General features: G+C 41.8%; 2 protein-coding genes across 2 annotated transcripts; both read right to left on the bottom strand.

The window, feature by feature from the left end:
* Positions 1–607: 607 nt before the first annotated feature.
* LOC137268687 (ankyrin repeat domain-containing protein 50-like) lies at positions 608–9,909 on the bottom strand. Its single transcript, XM_067803290.1, has 3 exons — positions 9,800–9,909; positions 7,570–7,708; positions 608–6,818 (listed from the first exon to the last, which is right to left on the bottom strand). Exons 2-3 carry the CDS (start codon positions 7,679–7,681, stop codon positions 5,350–5,352), a joined length of 1,581 nt encoding a protein of 526 aa, XP_067659391.1. The 5' UTR covers positions 7,682–7,708; positions 9,800–9,909; the 3' UTR covers positions 608–5,349.
* Positions 9,910–11,893: 1,984 nt separating this feature from the next.
* On the bottom strand, positions 11,894–20,522 carry LOC137268509 (dimethylaniline monooxygenase [N-oxide-forming] 2-like). The gene is made up of 6 exons (XM_067803075.1): positions 20,405–20,522; positions 18,210–18,665; positions 16,668–16,723; positions 16,082–16,469; positions 15,230–15,468; positions 11,894–14,894 (listed from the first exon to the last, which is right to left on the bottom strand). The coding sequence occupies exons 1-6, from the start codon at positions 20,520–20,522 to the stop codon at positions 14,571–14,573; spliced, it is 1,581 nt and encodes a 526-aa protein (XP_067659176.1). The 3' UTR covers positions 11,894–14,570.
* Positions 20,523–21,062: the final 540 nt, after the last annotated feature.

The raw sequence follows: 21,062 nt of genomic DNA, 5'->3' as shown, positions 1-21,062 counted from the left end.
TCTCGGTGGAGGGGTTTCGGAGCAGACGACACTACGTTATCAGTGATGGTGTGTTGTTTGAATAGTTTATTGCAGTTTTGGGCATAAAATGTTGGACAATTTGAAGTGGTATTTTAATTAGATTGTGAATTAGAAGATGGGTGTCTATTCATAATTCTGAGAGAGAATCCATTTGATTTGTGTGGGTGGTCGTTGGGTTTCTTTTTCAAACAATCTATTTCTTCCCTATCTTTATCCAACACATTGTTTATGTAGTAAATATCACCGAAAAATCTCTTCGAGTTTATTATCAGCTCAAACCTTCCCACGTTTGATCATTTGCCACACATTTTGAAAACTGAAATGATAAATTAAATTTATAAACGGGAAGATACCATTACTAAAATTAAATTCAAGTTCAAACATCAACCGAAACAAGTATTAAAAGTTTGGAAATATAAAGAAACAGCTGTGTCCCTTTGAACCACCCGACCCCTATTCCCCCCCTTGAAATCAAATGGATGCTGCAAAATGATGCTTTGTTCTCTCTCCTTGCAATAAAACCTACCTGGTGTATATTCGTCGGGGTAGAGTACCAGCATGTGCAATCACCACAAACGCAAACCCCGAAAATCAAATCTTTTATTTTTGGTAAACATATAGCGATAACATACAGATATCACAGGTCGTGTCAACACACGGAATAAGAAACAAAGATATAGATCATTTCTGTCATGTTGGAAGACTGTCGTCGTAATACAATATGTATAACATTTGTATGTCTTCGTCATACAGACCCGTGTCAGTTATATTCGGACACTTGACGCAATTTCCATAGATGCGCATGTTAAATCAGTGTAGCATAAATAAATTTAAGTTCTAAGTTAAATTTTGCACATTTGTGCGGAATCATCTTACCTCCGATCATATTATTTCTGTTTAATTTTCCGTTCAGTATTTATCGAATGGCAACAGTTTAATCAACATATGTACATTGCCGTACTCCTTAACATGCAGGCCTATGTAATTTGTGCGTAGTGGAACCATACGCAGGTTGACAAATGTGAGTGTAATTAGTTAAACAGTGGTCATACAATTAACCTAATATTACATGCACTGATCCATCATGAAAAGTATTCATGCCATACGGACATAAGATTAGGTTTAGTGCTGTTGTTGGTTCTCTTTGTTTAGTAGTTCACTATGCTGTATTCAGCAAGCCATGCTTGCCATAAAAGGCGGCTATGCTTGTCGGTCGAAGCGACTAACGGGATCGGGTGGTCAGACACGCTGACTTGGTTGACACGTGTCATCGGTTCCCAATTGCGCAGACCGATGCTCATGTTCTTGATCACTGGATTGTCTGGTCCAGACTCCATTATTTACAGACCGTCACCATATAGCTGGAATATTGCTGAGTGTGGCGTAAAACTAAACTCACTCACTCACTCATTCACTCACTATGCTGTAATGGAGTCACAGTCCATAGTGGGAAGCCATATGGGGAGGTGGTCCATAGTGAGAGCTCAGAACAGAATCAGTTAAGAAGGTGTGAAAACATGCGGGCCATAGTGAGACGGACCATACTGGTAGCTTACCTTTGTCTAGCAGCGTCCGAATGTAACTGGCATGAGTCTGGTCTGTAAATTATGACCCGTCGAGTTAGTACGCAATCGTTTCACATTTCAAGTTCGGTCCAAACCTGAACTCATTATGGGTAAACATAATGTTAAAAGAGTAACAGCACAGGCAAGGAACACAGATTGCACGACAATAGTGTCATGATTTGTTTTCATTAAAGGAAGCACCATAAAAATCCCTCGCACCAGCTAAAATGAAATGGCATGCAGCGAAAATTCCAAATGTGGAAATACTCATCGAAAGTTTAGACTTGGTTCCCCAGGTAGTGGACATATTCATCTTCGATGTAGGCACATATGTGTAAATAACAAATAGTGAGTGCTTCAAGTGTGTGCAACTTTTAATGGGTAGTGTATTTCACAGTTAAGAATACAATTATCTTATGTATTCGCTGACAGGCTACAGAGTACAGTAAATTTGTCCCGTTTGAATCAGCAGTACATTTGTGGCAGCGCCCACAATGTGTTTTTTATTTGTCAAGCATATGACATATGCCACCCAAATAAAGTTAAAGAACTCGTGATTCCTTCAAATTACATAATATTTCACGTCGCCTAAACATATTTTGAATAGTATGTCACGTATACATGTACTTACACCTATGTTCATACATCTTGCGGTCTTATCACACCTGTTGAGAGATGAATATTGGGTAAAGTGTGCTGTGAATTCGTATGAATAGATACGATTCAGCTGTGTTGAGGTCATTATGCATTCATCACTGACACTGTATGAAGCTATATCTGGTGTAATGCCACACGTTTTCATCCTGCGCGACTGTCGCTGACGGCTAAGCATGCGTTGTAACTCTAGATAAAATCCAACTGCGCGCGTTATGTCCTTTGATACTCTAGGGTATGAATCACCATGTCAGAGCTGGGGACAGGCTCAATTCATTTCTTACCATGCGGCGTTGAAAGAGCTTCTGAACTCTTACCAAAGGTTTTGGGAGTAATTCATGCCCTGAATTCTTCGTGATATTCACGTGTGGCAATATGGCTTGGTCCACGTGTATTTTTTGCATTTGACGAATGTTTAACATGGTTTAAAAAGACTTAGTTTATTAAAAATTCTAATGTTGTTGATTTACAATGCGCCAAATTCTATTATGAAAGTCCCTCTATATCGTATTATTAATATCATTATGTTTGATATAACCATGGTCAATGTACATGGATACGTGTGAATTCCATCTGCATATTCTTCTCTCCGAGGATTATGTAAATGAGGCTGCCAGTGAGATTCAAGGCCCACTATCGCATTAACATTTTACCCTACTGGGTAACGATTTACTGCTGGGTCAACTATCACATAACTATCTCACCCAATCGTACCGATTTACTGCTGGGTCAACTATCACATAACTATCTCACCCCATCGTACCGATTTACTGCTGGGTCAACTATCACATAACTATCTCACCCAATCGTATCGATTTACGGTCAACTATCACGTAACTAACTCACCCTACTGGGTACCCAATTATTGCTGGGTCGTCTATCACATAGCCATCTCAACCAACCAGGTACGATTTACTGCTGGGTCAACTATCACTTTACCATCTTGCCCTACCGGGTATCGATTTACTGCTGAGTCAGCCATCGCATTACCCTCTCACCCCATCGTGTGCCGATTTACTGCTGGGTCAGCTATCACCTAACTATCTCTCCACATCTTACTGGTTTACTGCTGGGTCAGCTATCACCTAACTATCTCTCCACATCATACCGATTTACTGCTGGGTAAGCTATCACATAACTATCTCTCCACATCTTACTGGTTTACTGCTGGGTCAGCTATCACATAACTATCTCTCCACATCATACCGATTTACTGCTGGGTAAGCTATCACATAACTATCTCTCCACATCTTACTGGTTTACTGCTGGGTCAGCTATCACATAACTATCTCTCCACATCATACCGATTTACTGCTGGGTAAGCTATCACCTAACTATCTCTCCACATCATACCGATTTACTGCTGGGTCAACTATCACATAACTATCTCTCCACATCGTACCGATTTACTGCTGGGTCAACTGTCACATAACTATCTCTCCACATCGTACCGATTTACTGCTGGGTCAGCTATCACCTAACTATCTCTCCACATCATACCGATTTACTGCTGGGTCAGCTATCACATAACTATCTCTCCACATCATACCGATTTACTGCTGGGTCAACTATCACATAACTATCTCTCCACATCATACCGATTTACTGCTGGGTCAACTATCACATAACTATCTCTCCACATCGTACCGATTTACTGCTGGGTCAACTATCACATAACTATCTCTCCACATCGTACCGATTTACTGCTGGGTCAACTGTCACATAACTATCTCTCCACATCGTACCGATTTACTGCTGGGTCAGCTATCACCTAACTATCTCTCCACATCATACCGATTTACTGCTGGGTCAGCTATCACCTAACTATCTCTCCACATCATACCGATTTACTGCTGGGTCAACTGTCACATAACTATCTCTCCACATCGTACCGATTTACTGCTGGGTCAGCTATCACCTAACTATCTCTCCACATCATACCGATTTACTGCTGGGTCAGCTATCACCTAACTATCTCTCCACATCATACCGATTTACTGCTGGGTCAACTATCACATAACTATCTCTCCACATCGTACCGATTTACTGCTGGATCAACTGTCACATAACTATCTCTCCACATCATACCGATTTACTGCTGGGTCAACTGTCACATAACTATCTCTCCACATCATACCGATTTACTGCTGGGTCAGCTATCACCTAACTATCTCTCCACATCATACCGATTTACTGCTGGGTCAACTATCACATAACTATCTCTCCACATCGTACCGATTTACTGCTGGGTCAGCTATCACATAACTATCTCTCCACATCGTACCGATTTACTGCTGGGTCAACTATCACATAACTATCTCTCCACATCATACCGATTTACTGCTGGGTCAACTATCACATAACTATCTCTCCACATCATACCGATTTACTGCTGGGTCAGCTATCACATAACTATCTCTCCACATCGTACCGATTTACTGCTGGGTCAGCCATCTCGCCTTACCGGGTACCGATGTTCTGCTGGGTGAACAGGCATATTTTGAACAAAGACCCGTGCCTGAGGTGATACTTCTTCTGTTACACTTTGGTATACTTTGGTACTTTTGACTATTCCTGTGATCAGATCTTTTCTGCACACATCTGATTCGTTACTGAATATTTTTGTTGATTTCCTCCCGGATTTATTGTTACTGTTCTTTAATACCTAACAAGACATATACCTCGCTAGTGGAAATACTAGTCACCGACGGGAGTTCATTTCTATTATATGCTATATTTCATAACATATGCAGGCTTGTTATGGAGACATGTCTTCGACATCTGGCGTTTAGTTCGAAATGAACAAACATTTTATAATTATGTATGACTCACCTGTGTTTACTACTCACACAATAGCAATCTAGACAGATCGATACTTACAGTTTGCTTCACCGGTATCGAATATGATATTGTTCAAGCTGCCGTGATATTGCTGATATTGCTGGAGTGCTGACGACTGACACAACACGACATATTGCCTTCATCCTGGTCCACAGAGACATTTAATCTGCATCCGTGTTCCGTCCGTTTGAGATTATCATGCTTGTATTAAATATATATCACATTTAATATCACATGTCAATATTTAAACCCGAGTGGACCCTTTGGGTTAGTCTAGATCTACTGCACACCCGTGAGCAACGAGCGTATCAAATATTGACCGTTGTCCATCATTGTTGACTAGCATTGCTGCCGTCGACTTATTTTTATTCCTAAAATTAATATCCACGATCTTTTTAGCGAGTATGTGTCTCACCATCTCTACATTATCACCAAGACATGCAGCATGTAGGATGTTGTTACCGTCGTCGTCCGCTTGGGAAACGTCGGCTCCTTCCCTTACCAGAAAGTCAAAGACGTCTTTGGGTCCCATGTGGGCAGCAACCCACACAGGTGTCCTGCCCCTTTGACCTCTGCTGTTGATATCAAGGCCAAACCCTAGAGATAGGACGTGTTCTACTATCTGAACATGGCCTCCTATACACGCAACATGAAGAATGTTGTTTCCTTCGTAGTCGATATGGAGCACGTTGCCACCTTTTCGCACAAGATAGTCAAACAGGTTTTTACAACCTTGCTGCGTTGCCGCCATGACTGGGTTCCGTCCGAACTGCCCCCTCCTGTTCACAGGAATCCTGTATTTGGCCAGTATATACCTGACCATATCCACATTACCCCCCAAACAGGCCGCGTGGAGAATGTCATCACCTTTATCATCTACCAATGAAACGTTGCCTCCTCTTCTGACAAGCAAGTCAAAGACAACCCTGTGTCCCTTCTCTGCTGCACACATAATGGGCGTACCTCCGTCCTGTCCTCTGCTGTTGATATCCACGAAGCGTTTAGAAATCAAATACCTCACCATCCTCACATTGCCACCACAACAGGCAATATGGAGGATATTGTTCCCGAAGTCATCTAGTGTACGTACATTGCCGCCTCGCTTTACAATCAAGTCAAATATTCCTTTATGACCCTTCTCTGATGCCAGCATCAGAGGGGTGCTTCCATACTGTCCTCTGCTGTTGATATCCAAGATGTTCTTTGTAATGATGTATCTCACCATGTCTTCCCTGCCTCCAAGACAGGCAACGTGGAGGATGTTCATGCCATCAGCATCAACAAGTGCTTCATTCCCACCGAAACTCACCAACATGTTATACATCCCTTTACAACCCTTCTCTGCTGCGACCATTACAGGTGTTCGTCCAAACTGACCCCTGCTGTTGATGTCGACAACGTTCCTGGCCAGGACAGCTCTCACCATGTCCACGTTGCCTCCAAGACAAGCCAGATGAAGGATGTTGTTGCCGTCATCGTCGATCACAGTCATACTACCACCGGCGTTTACGAGGACGTCGAACACGACTCTGTGCCCTTTCTCCGCTGCCAACATGACTGCAGTTCGCCCATATTCTCCTATACTTTCTATATCAGTGCGTCCCTCTGATAACAGCTGCTTCACCAGTTGCAAGTTTCCATCTTTGGCAGCGTATTGCAGGTCAGTAAACCGTCTCGTCCGTGGTGGAACATAGGGAACGATTTGGAGGGAAGTTTCGGGGACGCGGGGCACTTTATCTGTTAAAACGCAGACCAAAAAATGACAGCACTCAGTCATACATGTTCCGGGTGATTCAAAACATTTACTCTGGTTATCTCTTACAGGATGGTGGGCGGTAAGGTAGCCTAGTGAATACATTGTGTGAAGTCCATTTCTGGTGTCCCCCGCCGTGATATTACTGGAATATTGCTAAAAATGTTCTAAAGGTAAACTCAGTCACTCACTCTCACAAGATGAACATATATCGCATATTTCATGGCTACTTCAGCACAGCTTATTCGTCTTGACTGATGCAAAAAGATATCATTTACCATGTCACGGATGAGTCAAAACACTCGTCATGCATCAGTTATCTCTAATTAGATGAAACAATGTTAAATAGTTTACGGTATCTAACTTCAGCATGACGTATTCGTCTAGACCGATGAACAAGAGATATGCTAATTTAACGAAAGAACGATTTATGTGTGCATCTCGAATCTTCATTCCATGTTTGTAATAGTGAAGTACTGGACTAATGGTTGAAGCAACACGACGTATGTATCTGATATTATCGTAGATAGTATTGTAATAAGTGAACGAACGACCGTTCGTCAGAACGAAAGGTTTCATTCCCAGAAAAATGCTTAAATTCGTGTATTATGAAAGTTCGTGTTTGCCTCTGGTACTCTTGTTCTTCATGCTACGACTGCTGCTTCAGTTGACCATATAGAGCCCATGGCATTGTTGAGCTCAGCGACAAAACAACTACAGTTATGTTTCACTTACTTCTGCGTTGTTCTGGAGCAGTAGCTTGCGAGGAATGGTTTTGAACGTGGTTCTGTGTTGGTCCGGGATGCGATGCATCATCGTCAATGAAAGGTATGTCGTGGTGATGCATGGCGATTATCGTCGTGGCACCGTGCACCTGACAAGATATAGATAACAATTATACTTGTGGATGAGTGAGTTTAGTTTTACGCCGCACTCAGCAATGCTCCAGCAAAGTGGCGGAGGCGGACATGTGGCAACCAAGTCAGCGGGCCTGACCACCCGATCCCGTTAGTCGCGTCTTACGGCAAGCAGTCGCCTTATAATGATGATGATGATGATGATGATTATAGTTGTAGCACTGTGTACCTGAACAGATAGATATATATATATATATACATGTCAGTCATAATGGTGAGGTATGACGATTATAGCTGTGGCACCGTGTACCTGGGTAGATATACGTGCCAGTTATAATGGTGAGGTATGACGATTATCGTTGTGGCGCCGTGTACCTGGATAAACATACCTGTCGGTTAAACATGGTGATGTAGCATCGCGCACCGTGGTAGATTTACTATTTATAATAGCTCAATGATGGTCCTACCCCAGCCCCCAGCCCTCAAGAAACAGACAACAAACAAACAGCGACGGATCTATCATGGGTATCTGACTATTATTTCTGTATCCAATGATGTCGAAATACCTATAAGAAATCTCACTGTCGAATGTTAAAAGAAACTGTTTAAAGACAGTTCCTACGTGCTATCAAATTCAATGCCATACAATAGTCTGTCATTTTCGACGCACACAAATTTAAATATATTGGTTTACACGTGAATGCCAACATGACGCCGAAGGTGTCCACTGAGGTGTTAACAGTGCTGAGTGAAAATGTTACGTTATCACAATCATTCATAACTAAAGTTATCAGTGTTGCCCTCATACCATACACAGCGTTCCCCCTTTCACGCTTGAATGCAACAGGTTGGAAGTCACTTGAGCTTTTCAATTGTTGACACTGGAAACGATTTCAATAACAGGCCAACATCTATTCTGTTTCCATGGGGTGTGAATGCTTATACCTGTACAAAAGTAAAATTGGACAGCGATCACCGCAGTGTCAGTTTTACGCTTGACTTTGCTGTTTGTGTGGACCTATAATAAATTTTCCATCGTTGGATGGTTTACGATTATTCGATACGGTTGACCGAACTGACACTGACCGTTTTCTTTTTCACTCACACATATTAAACAGCACCGCAGAACGTGTCTTGGGGGAAACCTTCATGATTACAGTCGGGGACAGGGACTTGTAGTAAGTTTAGTTTTACACCGCTCGCAGCAGCATTCCAGCCATGTTGTAGCGGTCTGTAAATAATTGAATGTGGACCAGGCAATCCAGGGATCAACATCATGAGCACCGATCAACGCAGTTGAGAACCTATGATATTTGTCAACCAAGTCAGCAATCCTGACAACCCAACCCCATTAGTCGCCTATTACTGAAGACCAATTTTAACGCGGATCCTACAAGGACCTATAGCTTAGACAAGAGCATGGTTGAAATAACGACATTCAGATAATAGACTGAATCCATAACATTTAGAAAGAGCCAAAGATCACAAAGCTATTGTTCACAGAATGTTCACATGTTTATGCGATGGATGTATACATTTCGATTAATGGATGTGGCCAGCTGGGGCAGATTGAAGAAAAGCATTTTGTGTGCTATATATCAAGGGCATGACATATACGTGATATACAGATAGGAAAACAGGAGCGAAAAGGGATATTTTCCAAGAGATGAGAAGAAGCACACTTTACCATTTCATATCAGTCAGAAATACGTTTGGTTAGCCTTCTACGGAGTAGTAGCACGACTGTCTATGTAGTATGCAACTTCTTGCTGACCTGTGTTGGCAAACTGATGGACCCGGAAGCTGCACATTTGAAACAAGTTAATTCAGTTAAAGACACTCTCCACCCGTTAATACGGCTTGACGTACATACCACTTCATGTAAACATGCACCTATAGGCTATAAACATACGTTACGTAATGTATAACAAGCTGGCAAACTCCCAATTCCACACGAGACATTTACGCATCGGCTCGACTCGACTTCGATCGGCCACTCGCCATGACAGCTGTAGCTGCCTATATTTGACAGCTGAATACGATGTAGGTAATAATGCTCAGAAAATTTTTGATACGTTGCAAATCTGTGAAATATGTATACATTATACCTTCTGATCTGTTAGCGTCCTGACGTCAGCAGGTAGAGAAGATCTGGGTCAACATTTCATCCTTTCGTTTAGCTTGACTGTATGCTGTTCACAAGGTGTTGCCACGCTATACATAGTCAGTGAAAGTGCCTCGTTATTGGGCGTGCGCCGTCAGGTGAAACCACTAGTGTCCAGGTTCTTGTGACTAACACGCGCAGTCCATAATACCGATATAAGCGGACCCTAGCTTAGGGTCGTGCAGTATGTAGACATATGGGACACACTTGTGACGTAATTGTGTATGTCGATGGGATACTTATGTTGTCAGGCTGTGTAAGCACGTATGCCTTGTGGGGATAGGTGGTGTGCATTATGAAAACAAGCTTAACTCTCTGCTACTTTAAGGGAAACGTTGAAATGGGACGAATGTGTTTGTTTACAAAGGGCGGTGTTTATGCGGTTTGTTGGTAGCGCATGGACATAGGTAGCCTGTCTCACAGTCCCCTTACCACATTATTTGCCCTAATGCCTAGCTCTGCGTACAGTGTACATGTAGTTTGTCTCACAGTCCCTTAACCGCACTATTTTCACATCTGACTAGCACTCCCTGCAATACTAAAGCCCTGAAGGAAGTAAGTCTAGATTTCTGAAGTTATGAATCTCACTAGGACTCCTTATCATTTAAATGCGTTCATTTGTTACTATCAATATTATATATATATATTCTTGGATATATATTCAGGCTAGTCAGGTGGACTGGTTGCCTCGGGCGGTCACCGTCCGGCCTTACATGGTTGCGTCCCTTAGCACAATAATGCCAGTTCCGGCTTAAAGTTAAAAGAGGTGAAGTGAAATGAGGTGCAGCGTCACGATCAAGCATATTGCACTTATCAGTCTGAATGCATGCACATGTGTGTATGACCGATTGTATGCTGGTTTTATAGGCATAACCCACTAAATGATGTTGTCGTAATTAAATAATACAAAGGGAGAATGTCTTATGTCATTGACAAGAAAATAATCTTTTCAACCTGTATGAACACTGGCACCGTTATAGAAAGCCACATCTGGTTTATTGCATAACAATAAACAATAACAGCCTTCCGTTATACTCAAGCTGTTACCCGAAAAATTATTTTTTATGTACCTGTCAACTTGTTTGAATGACAATAAAGCACTTGACAATCTGACGTGTCTTCATCCGAATTGTCATTTTAATGCAGTTGGATGGAAAACAATCATACTGAAAGTGAATGGTCGAGTATTGCTTTACACAGCTTGTAGCTATATCCGAGGCATTATCACGGTGAAGGATACTAAAACTGGCCTTCATATACTACCTGTCACAAGTTTAGACTCTCTAATGTAAATGTAGCCTCTTGCTTCAGTCCGCTGCTCTCAGCTAGATTTTGCAAATGATCCATAGTTTTGTAAGGTACTGATTATACATGAACTGATATTTGTAAAACAAATTGGTAACGCTGAAAAGATTATTGTCAAACCTTTACACCAAATCGTAGCTGTTCACATGTACGGTATTTGCACATGCTTTTCTGCAATTTGATACATGATCCTTGTGCAATTAATTAAGGCTTGCACTATTGTTTTCCCCAAGTATGTGGTGACATTTATCTTTGCTGTAACCGCATACATACATACATACATACATACATACATACATACATACATACATACATACATACATACATACATACATACATACATACATACATACATACATACATACATACTCAACCAGTGTTCAAAATACAAACACGTGGTCAGTGCGAATGGGCTTTTTAAACGGATATATCTTCACTTCAAAGAGCAACTCCCGGACAACTAGGATCAGAAAGCAACCAGTACCTCTTTATTATCGCCAGTGGGCGGTGGAGTAGCCAAGTGGTTAAAGCGTTTGCTAGTTTCGCTGAAGACCTCGGTTTAATTCCCCACATGGAAACAAAATGAGCAAGTTTCCAGCGAAAACATGTCTCAGAATTCCTCCAAACTGAACCCGTGTTCTTTCCTCCGAAGGGCACAACTTCTGAAGTTTGATAGTTTGGTGGAAACTAAACTTATTTTACAGTCCAGACCACGAAATAATATCAACCAGTGGCTATTTCAAAAGATTTTATTTTTGGTATAAAAGTCCACTTACATTCAGTTGATACCGTCATTAAAATGTGTAAAACAGTTATAGAGTACTCTACTTGAATTATCAACAGAGATCATACAGATCCATCATAGTTAAATGAATATCGTACGAATATCGATAAATATCGGAGAAATAGCCTCTAGCACAAATGAGTAAGACAGTTGAAGAAGCCATCTTGTTTCACATCAAACGTAAGTGGTGACACAGAGAGACTTATATTGCCAGCAAAACGACGTACTGCACGTACTTTTAGAGTAACCCACGAATAAACAAAAGACCCGAGTAAATTACAAAATCATTCCATCACAATGGTTCATGTGCGATATCATCGATTACTCAGTTTCCATATCGATGGTCATAAATAATGACTCCCATTGACGATATTTACGACTATCGAGCTTTACACTAGCCCTAATTTGAATACATCGTACATCGACAGTTTAGATCGTCTGTAGGGGACAATAATACAACAAAATGCTTGCGTAAGGGACCGGTCATAATTCATGAACCTACGGCTGGGGTGGGGTGGGTGGGCTGATGATGATTTTCATGGAGTTGCATGTACAACGTGAATGCCACACCCCCATCCCCACTAAAATGAATGTACAAAGTAAATGACCTCCCTTGCTTGTCATGTACAAAATCAGTGTGTACACGGTTGATGACCCCTACCTCCCCTGAACAAATAGGGTGAGGTGACACCCCAACCCACCCCCATAATGTCCCCCTTAGCCATAAATTATGAACGGTCCCTAAGGAATGTAGTATTTGTCGATGAACTCTTTCTTGAGCTGAGCAGTCAATGGGCTTTTTAGTAAAGTGATATTCATTTTGCTGCTTACATCATAAACCCCTAATTCGCTCCGCCAACGCAATCCATAACACTATATTCAGAGAGAAATTCAACAAAATGTAAACAGTTCAAACGGCATTAAAATTGGAAACATGCATAATAAAAAATAGACATAATCAAACTGTGAGAAGCACACTTTTACAGTCCCTATAAAGCACATGTGTAACCTAAATGTAATCTAAAGTAGTTTTTGAGGAGAAGTGGATAACATACATCCCGCGGGATGGAATGAACATGCTGAATAGAACAAAAGTTCAAACATCTGTAAAAGTGATAAATATTAAGAAACTGCATACAAAAACATGAAATGGACACTTTCAGAGTCCCTACGAAAGACACGTAGAAGTCCGTGAGAGTTTTGATGAGCAGTTTCAGGGGAGAAGTGGATAGACTCCCTATTATACTATGGTCGAAGGAGAAATTCAGCAAAATGCCTCTAAATATCAATATAATACAACAAAATATGAGATTACATCATCAGAGTGCAAAGAAAACCCATGTATAAGTTCACTGAATTCCACAGAGCGTTTTTTGGGGGGAGAAGTGGAAAGAGTGACTGTACATTCCCCATTTCGTACGGACGGTAACCCAAAATCAGAAACAGGAAAAGTGAGAGAAAGGTTTATGTTGAGACAGTTGATAAACTGACCGAGGAGACTAACGGGGTGGTGTGGTCCAGGTCGCTGAATTGGTTGAGACGTGTCATCGGTTCCCAATTGCCTAGATCGATGCTCATACTGTTGATCAGTGGATTGCCTGGTTCAGACACGATTATTTACAGACCTCCGCCATATAGATGGAATGTTGCTGAGCGCAAATCTAAATTTACTCACTCACTCTCATAATAAACCAGGAGAAATAAATTCAAAGACTTAATGGAAATGTGATAATAAAGTTTGGTAATTACTAAGTTATTTTGAATTATTTAACACCATTTGTCATTGACAAAAATAACCCATATTAATGGATTCAAACCTGTACATGAGCAGTTTTCAAACGTTTTCCAAGGCAGTAATGGTTTATGACTGTCTTTTGACCAAATCAATTTCTTCGTCTGTCTCCGATGGTTTGTCCTCACAGAAGCTATCAACGATAACAGTTAACTACTTCCTTATAAGGACAAGGCATTTCACAAAACAACGTGAATAACATTTGTTGGTAAACGACAAACGTGAAACGAAACCAGAAGACAAAGTGATCAATATCCCCTCCAACGGCAAAATGCTCTTCATGAATATGTCTACTAATTACATAACACATAAAGGAAAAGAAAAAAATCACTACTGTAAGCCCCAAAGATCATGCTTGACATGTGTACTAAAATTGGTTAAGCTATCATGGCGGGCAAACACAATTCATTTCTATATCCCCCGCAACAATGAAGTTGCGGGGGATAATAATAAAACGTTATATTTTCAATAAACAAAATGAACGTTCGAGTTACATTGAGCCTATATCATATCCTCGTGTTGAGGGTTTTTTACGCGTACTTGTGATTAGGAACCATTTCATGTTTTCACGTAAATCACATGTAAAACTCGAACAGACATCCCTGCCTCTAGACAACGATAACTTGAACACGAAAGCCATAATATGAGGAGTATTTCAATGTCTGCGTAACACTCCTAACCGCCTCTCGGATAATACGAATAAAATAAGGATACATTATATATAATTATAACTGGTAGTCCAACAAGGTGGGGTCGTTTTAGTCCTAAGCCTTAGTAAGGGGTGTTTTTAGTCTTAGGGTGCTTTTGTGCACTGGAGGTTTTGTCCGCACACCGTCACAGCATATAGCTGTACATTGCAGCCAGTAAGATGACGACAGTAGACACAAGAATCAATCCTGGCATGCAGCTGGAATACCCAAGATCTGGTCGTTTGACTTGTCTCATTTGTTTGGCATAGTGTCCATGTATTGCGGCATTGTTTATGGCGTCCCTTGCTCCGCTCCATTGATGAGGCCCCCACAGTCGGAGGAAATAAGGAAGGTTAGGGCCATAGTAGTACTGATAGGCCAGTCGGGGTCCGGCCTTGATCAGGTCCCACCAGGAAGGGGCCACGCCCAGTTCCGCTGCAAGTTCATCCCTGTAGACTACATTTGGCATCTGGAATATAACGGTTTCCCATTAACAAAACCAATGTGGGAACACCTTCGAAGTTACACCCGAGTTTTTGATGTTCATGCTGTTCATCAAAGGATTATATGGTCAAGACTCGGTTATCTACAGACCGCCGGAAATAACTGGAATATTGCGGCGCTAAAAAACAAACAGACGGACAAACAGCCCAGTGTCTTTCTGTAGGCTGTGGTTGTGTTGGAAAGGTCACAGAGGAAGAACGTATTTTGTATTAACTAAATTGATAACTATCAGAATACTTTTAAATATATACAGTTTTAGATTTTGTAGATAATGTGACGTCACTTTTATAAACTACCAACCAGATATTTGTAGCGCCCATATCGCTGGAGTAAATATGAATTTCTCTTTTCCGCCTCCTCCGTCATGGCTTCCATGGGAGGAAGTTTGTGAGAACCAGCGAATACCCTTGCGGCGATACGAGCTTGCAGGTCAGCTAAAGGCGTGAAAGACCCGTCCGAGTCAACACAGCCCACCAGTGCCAATGTGTTATGTTGCCACAATGGGAACATCATCTTGTACAGACTCAGCTTGCCCTTTTCTGCAGATAGAAGTGTAGCTTAATTGTCGCCGCTAATGTTTCCAATAACAAACATATCGCAAATTATTACCACACTGAAACTTTGTATAATATCTTAACCCTAATATTTGATATTTGTGGTTATGTGAATAATGCTAAACTATATGATTCGCTTTGCATATATTACCTTAGGGCAAATGCGTGAAGTTTTAAGAAGAGAACAGATCTTACGTTTCTGATTCAGAAATTACTGTTGACCAAGGAGCAACGTTTGTAACAACGCATGGTCGTAGGCAACAAGACAAGAAGACAACTATGTACAGACGTAATTACATAGGACCGTGAAGGTCCGGGTTAGAATTGATCTTCATCAATCGAGCTTGTTTTTAGAAGCGAGTAAAGGGGTCGGGTGGTCAGGTTTGCCAATGTGGTTGATTAACTGTATCCCATTTGCGTAGATGTATGCCCATGCTGTTGACCATTGGATCTCCTGGTCCTACCTCGATTATTTACAAACCGTCGTCATATAGCTGGAATACTGCTTAATGCGTCGTTAAGCAACAAATAAACAAACACAATAACGCAGATTCGACAAGAATTTGCATGATTGGTGATATAATTCTGCCATCCTTACCTCCTATCAAGGGTTCCTGAAGGAAGTCTACAGAGAGTTCATATCCAGTTGCAAATAAGATAGCGTCCACGTTCTTGAGGATAGTGCCATCTTCAAATTCAGCTTCATGGGGTCCAATACGAGTTAGGGTTTCGACAACTCTAATCCTCCCACTCACGATGTTGTACTGGACTTTATCGTTCACCATGATTCTGCTCTTTGAAGGATTTGATGGGGCTAGTCCGTTAAGAACATGATCAAATCTCCTGTTACAAATGTCTGCAGTGGCCTTTGAAAACTTTGCTCCTGACGAAGCATTGCATCTTGTAACGAGGAGAAGATCGTAAGGCGTCCCGTTTTCCGCACACGCTGGAATCATCCACATTCCCTCTCCCACACTGTAATACACCTGCACAAAAATTCAAGAATGGGTGAGTTTAGTTCTATGCCGCTTTTAGTTGGGCAATTTTCTTGCCTTTCTAGACTTTAATGTTAACGCTCCCCAACGTCGCAACAAAAACTGTTTGTACACACATCTCTATAACTTGTATTTATCGGGGTTGAAAATGTAGGCGCAATCATATAATGATTTTGTGGAAATGCTTACCTGACGTGCGTAGCGTGCAGCCTCTGCAGCCAAATCTCCAGAGGAATTTGAATTTCCTTAAACATATAAAATACAGTTCACAAGTTCAGTATCGCTCACCATTTGCGTTGATGCGGGCTTGACAATGACAACGTGTACATGACGCAAAGTGATTAAAGAGACCCTGGATAATGTTTGACGTTTGTCCCCATTCAGTTAACGTCAGTGGTTGATTCTGGAGTTGACTTAAACGTCGCCCCAGTTCATCCAAAGCGTGATCGATACTGAAGAAATAGGTGGCCAGAGGAGCACCTGAATGTTTTGCTGTCTCAGGAAATCTCTCACAACAGGAGAGATGTGTGGACTGGCATTATCTTTCTGAGGCATGAACGTATGTCTCTGTACTTGAATGAGATCCAGTGATCTCATTCCTGTATCGCAGACCTTCGAGAATACCTGTACCCGGCCATGACATGTCATGTCTCCCATACCACAATGCTTTCGCCACCAAACTGTCTAAGTTGAACAACACACGCGTCAGCGTATAGTTCACTTCGCCGTCACTATACCCTTGCTCTGCCGTCTGAGCTGTCCAGATGCAATTTCGATTCGTCAGTGAGCGAAACACCATCCCAATCGTGTCGCCTGGACTGTAGGTTGTCTGCACCAGGTAACCCTGCCCATCGGTAACGCTGGCGTAAAATTGGACTTATTGGAGGTCGTCGTGCCCGGAAGTTGTACTCCCCTCGGCTACGTAATGTCCTGGAGCTGACTGGACATAAGCCAGGAATAGTCCGAGCAGTCAGACAGGTAGTATGGAATCATTCCTTACATGGGTCAACCGAATATGGTTGTCTTGCTGACGTGACGTCACGCTTGGACGTTCGGTCTTAGGAAAATCATTCGTATTTCCATCATGTTAGAAACGTTTCCAGGGAGATGAGATGGTGTTTCAATGGGCACCAAAATGTCTGGCCACTTTATATTTGGCCATTCCAGTCTCTAACATACCCACTGCGTGGAGACGCTGATTTTCTGTAAGACGTGGCATGACGAACATGCAGTTTAGGTTGAAGCTGACGAGTTCTCCACAAGAGACCGTTAGGTGTCAAAAAGCATGCTAAAAGTGAGTAAGTTCATTGTGAAAAAGTGCAGGTTCCACTTCCCACACGTTACATCAAATTTCATACAACATGTTAATTAAGTGTTAGCTTTATAACGTTTCAAATAACTTCTGTTTTGTGCAGTGAATGAAACAATCATGTAAAGCTCAGAAAGTTTTCATGAAGTTGCACGAACGTCATTTATAGTAAAACGACATCATCATATTGACCTGTAAAACCGATATTGTGGCTCACAATAAGTAGTTGGACTTCCGGAACATCAGAAGATGATTCCGATGATAGGAACACCGGACGGGGACCTTGTCTACCGTAGCGACAGAAACAAGGGAGATTCTATAATTTGGAAAATTTCAAATTACTCTAGGATGGATCATTCTGTAACGACGAGTTAAATGTTCTCGCTGATAATGCTTTAAAAACCGCAACAGATGTTACTTACCAACAACAAGTACGTTCATATCCTGGTATTTCAAAGCATTTTTGAACTTCAGGGAGTGCTCAATCGTTCCCTTGAAAGTATCCATTCCTTCAATGTCAGGTAACCGAGGTTTCTTATAGAAACCCGAGCATATCATGACAAAATCAAAGATTTCTGTTTGAGACTTTTCGGACTCTTCCGTTTCTACTTCCCATCTTCCGGTAACGTTGTAGTCACGTGACTTCCTTATTTGGACTACTCTGGTGTTGAGGTGTATGTGCTTGCGGAGTCCAAACTTCTCGATATACATCTGGGTGTACTGATGAACCAAACTGCAAGTGAGAAATGGCGGGAAGTCGGAAGGGTAGGGGAAGTCACTGAAGCAGAACATCTCCTTGCTGACGTTTGTTGTCAGGTTGTCGAAGGCTCTTGCCCCTTGACCTTCCCTGTACTCCTCCGTGAAGTACCAAAGTCCCCCTGCAAAGACAACAATCGTTTTGCGAACTTTTCCAGTAACTAGGACACCACACGAGCCCCAATGCATTGTAAGGCATATGAAATGAATACTCAGTAATGGTATTCTACGATCTAACGCGAGTACATTCCCGAGTTTTCATGAAATTTGTTTGACACGGATAAAAGTTTTATACTTTTTTGCCGTAGGACAGTAAAACGGTTATAGAGCGGGCGGATTGCTAAGGTTGGTGCCAAAGCGTCTCTCTTTGATCAATCATTTCTACAAGAAATGTCACTGAATAAGCCCGGGGAGGTTGAGGGGTTTTATCCCATGCCAGTGAAATTGAACAACTGAACTCGGCTTCTCAAGTTGAATGTAGAGAGACGCTTTTGCACATCATTGTCATTTCTGATCTGCCTATCCGAATATCCAGTGTGATAAACGCACACTTTCACAGTAAAATAAAGAGAAGATTCCCAAATTTGAATCCTAAAAAATAACCAATGAGACTGAAGCACGTATTCCATTCAGTTTTTAATAACTCAATGCGAACATGTAGATACTGGAGTGACTAGTCGATTTGGGGGTAACTGCACGTCTTTCATAATTTTATTTTTATGATATATTAACCCATTACATGTGCACTTGGCCAAAACACACATACTCATACTTGACACATGCCACATGCTCGGTTCTGACAACACAGCTTCAGACACACTATTGAACCCACTGTCAACACACACACTTGAACTCACAGTCAAAACCACACGTGACCCCACGGTCATATACATACACTTGACCCTCTGTCATACACAGCACTTGGCGCACGGACCCATACACATCCTTGAGCCCGCTGTCACATACACACACTTGAATCCACTGTCACGTACACGTACCTGACCCACTGTTAAATACACACATTTAAGCCCGCTGTCACATACCCAAACTTGAACCCACTGTCACGTACACGTACCTGACCCACTGTTAAATACACACATTTAAGCCCACTGTCACATACACACACTTGAATCCACTGTCACGTACACGTACCTGACCCACTGTTAAATACACACATTTAAGCCCGCTGTCACATACACACACTTGGATCCAGTGTCACGTACACGTACCTGACCCATTGTTAAATACACACATTTAAGCCCGCTGTCACATACACACACTTGGATCCACTGTCACGTGCACGTACCTGACCCACTGTTAAATACACACATTTAAGCCCGCTGTCACATACACACACTTCAATCCACTGCCAAACACACACACTTCAATCCACTGCCAAACACACACACTTCAATTCACTGTCAAGTACACGCACTTCAATCCACTTTCAAATATACACACTTCAACCCACTGTAAAGTACAAACACTTAAATCGACTGTCAGACACAGATACTTGAACTCGCTGTCAAATAAACACACATCAATCCGCTGTCACTTACACGCACTTGAACCCACTGTCACATACACAAACTTGAATGTACTGTCACATACACATGCTTGAATTCACAGTCAAGTACACACATTTGAACCCACTGTCAAATACACACACTTGAATCCAGGGGTAAGGACACACACTTGAATCCACTGTCAAACACATACTTTTGAATCTACTGTCATGTACACACACTTGAATCCACTGTCACGTACACACTTAGACCCTCTGTCACATACTCAGACATGAACCCTCAATCACATACTCACACTTGAATAAATAGTCACACATACACCTGTCGGAACATACCAAAGTTGTCATATTGTTCAAAGCACACGGGCTCCAAGTCTTCTTCCAAACACGACTTGATGGCCACCAAACCGGATAGGCCTGCTCCAACGATGGCAACTCTCTTCCTGGCGGCCATGGCTTTCCTGGGCTAGATTGATATTTAAAAAATGACTAAGTCGAGCAGTAAATGAGCAGTAAATGCTCATGAATAAACTGAACGGATATGTGCTGGCTAAATCGGATTTCAGCATGAATATATTTTTTTCAGACACGGTTGGGTTTATGCATATGGGACCCATTCATGAGACAGATGTCAAGGCAATTAAACGTCGGCCAGCTGTGCATTTCTACCTTGTAAGTTCCGCCATACATTAGCATATTCCGAATTGAACATTTTCCCCCCAGATAGCATCTGATAACCCTAAACTGTACAGGCTGCTTGGGTAATAACTCGTGTTATGTGAGGTGCCTTGGAACGTGCCCTTGCGGCATGGAGATCATCGGCACTCTTTTCGCTGTATAGGGATGGTTTCAGCTGAATGTGGAAATTATAGTAGATAAGAATGGCCTAAACGTTATTCTTCAATAAATATTGACGTGAAATGCCGACTGTCTAATGGATTTACAGAGACTGTCCAACACCTTGTAGGTGGATGCCTTTCCCTGGCACAAACAT

Source organism: Haliotis asinina, chromosome 16 (assembly GCF_037392515.1).
Source record: "Haliotis asinina isolate JCU_RB_2024 chromosome 16, JCU_Hal_asi_v2, whole genome shotgun sequence".
NCBI classification, from domain to species: domain Eukaryota; kingdom Metazoa; phylum Mollusca; class Gastropoda; order Lepetellida; family Haliotidae; genus Haliotis; species Haliotis asinina.
The sequence above is the reverse complement of the archived record's forward strand: the minus strand, read 5'-3'. Positions and strand labels throughout refer to the sequence as shown.

Coding starts and splice junctions, on each gene's coding strand:
- LOC137268687 (XM_067803290.1), bottom strand. CDS start 7,681: ATGCATCACCACGACATACCTTTCATTGACGATGATGCATCGCATCCC. Junction 6,819..7,569: donor TGCTCCAGAACAACGCAGAA/GTAAGTGAAACA, acceptor GCGTTTTAACAG/ATAAAGTGCCCCGCGTCCCC.
- LOC137268509 (XM_067803075.1), bottom strand. CDS start 20,522: ATGGCCGCCAGGAAGAGAGTTGCCATCGTTGGAGCAGGCCTATCCGGT. Junction 18,666..20,404: donor TGAACAATATGACAACTTTG/GTATGTTCCGAC, acceptor TTGTCTTTGCAG/GGGGACTTTGGTACTTCACG. Junction 14,895..15,229: donor ATGGGCGCTACAAATATCTG/GTTGGTAGTTTA, acceptor GTTATATTCCAG/ATGCCAAATGTAGTCTACAG.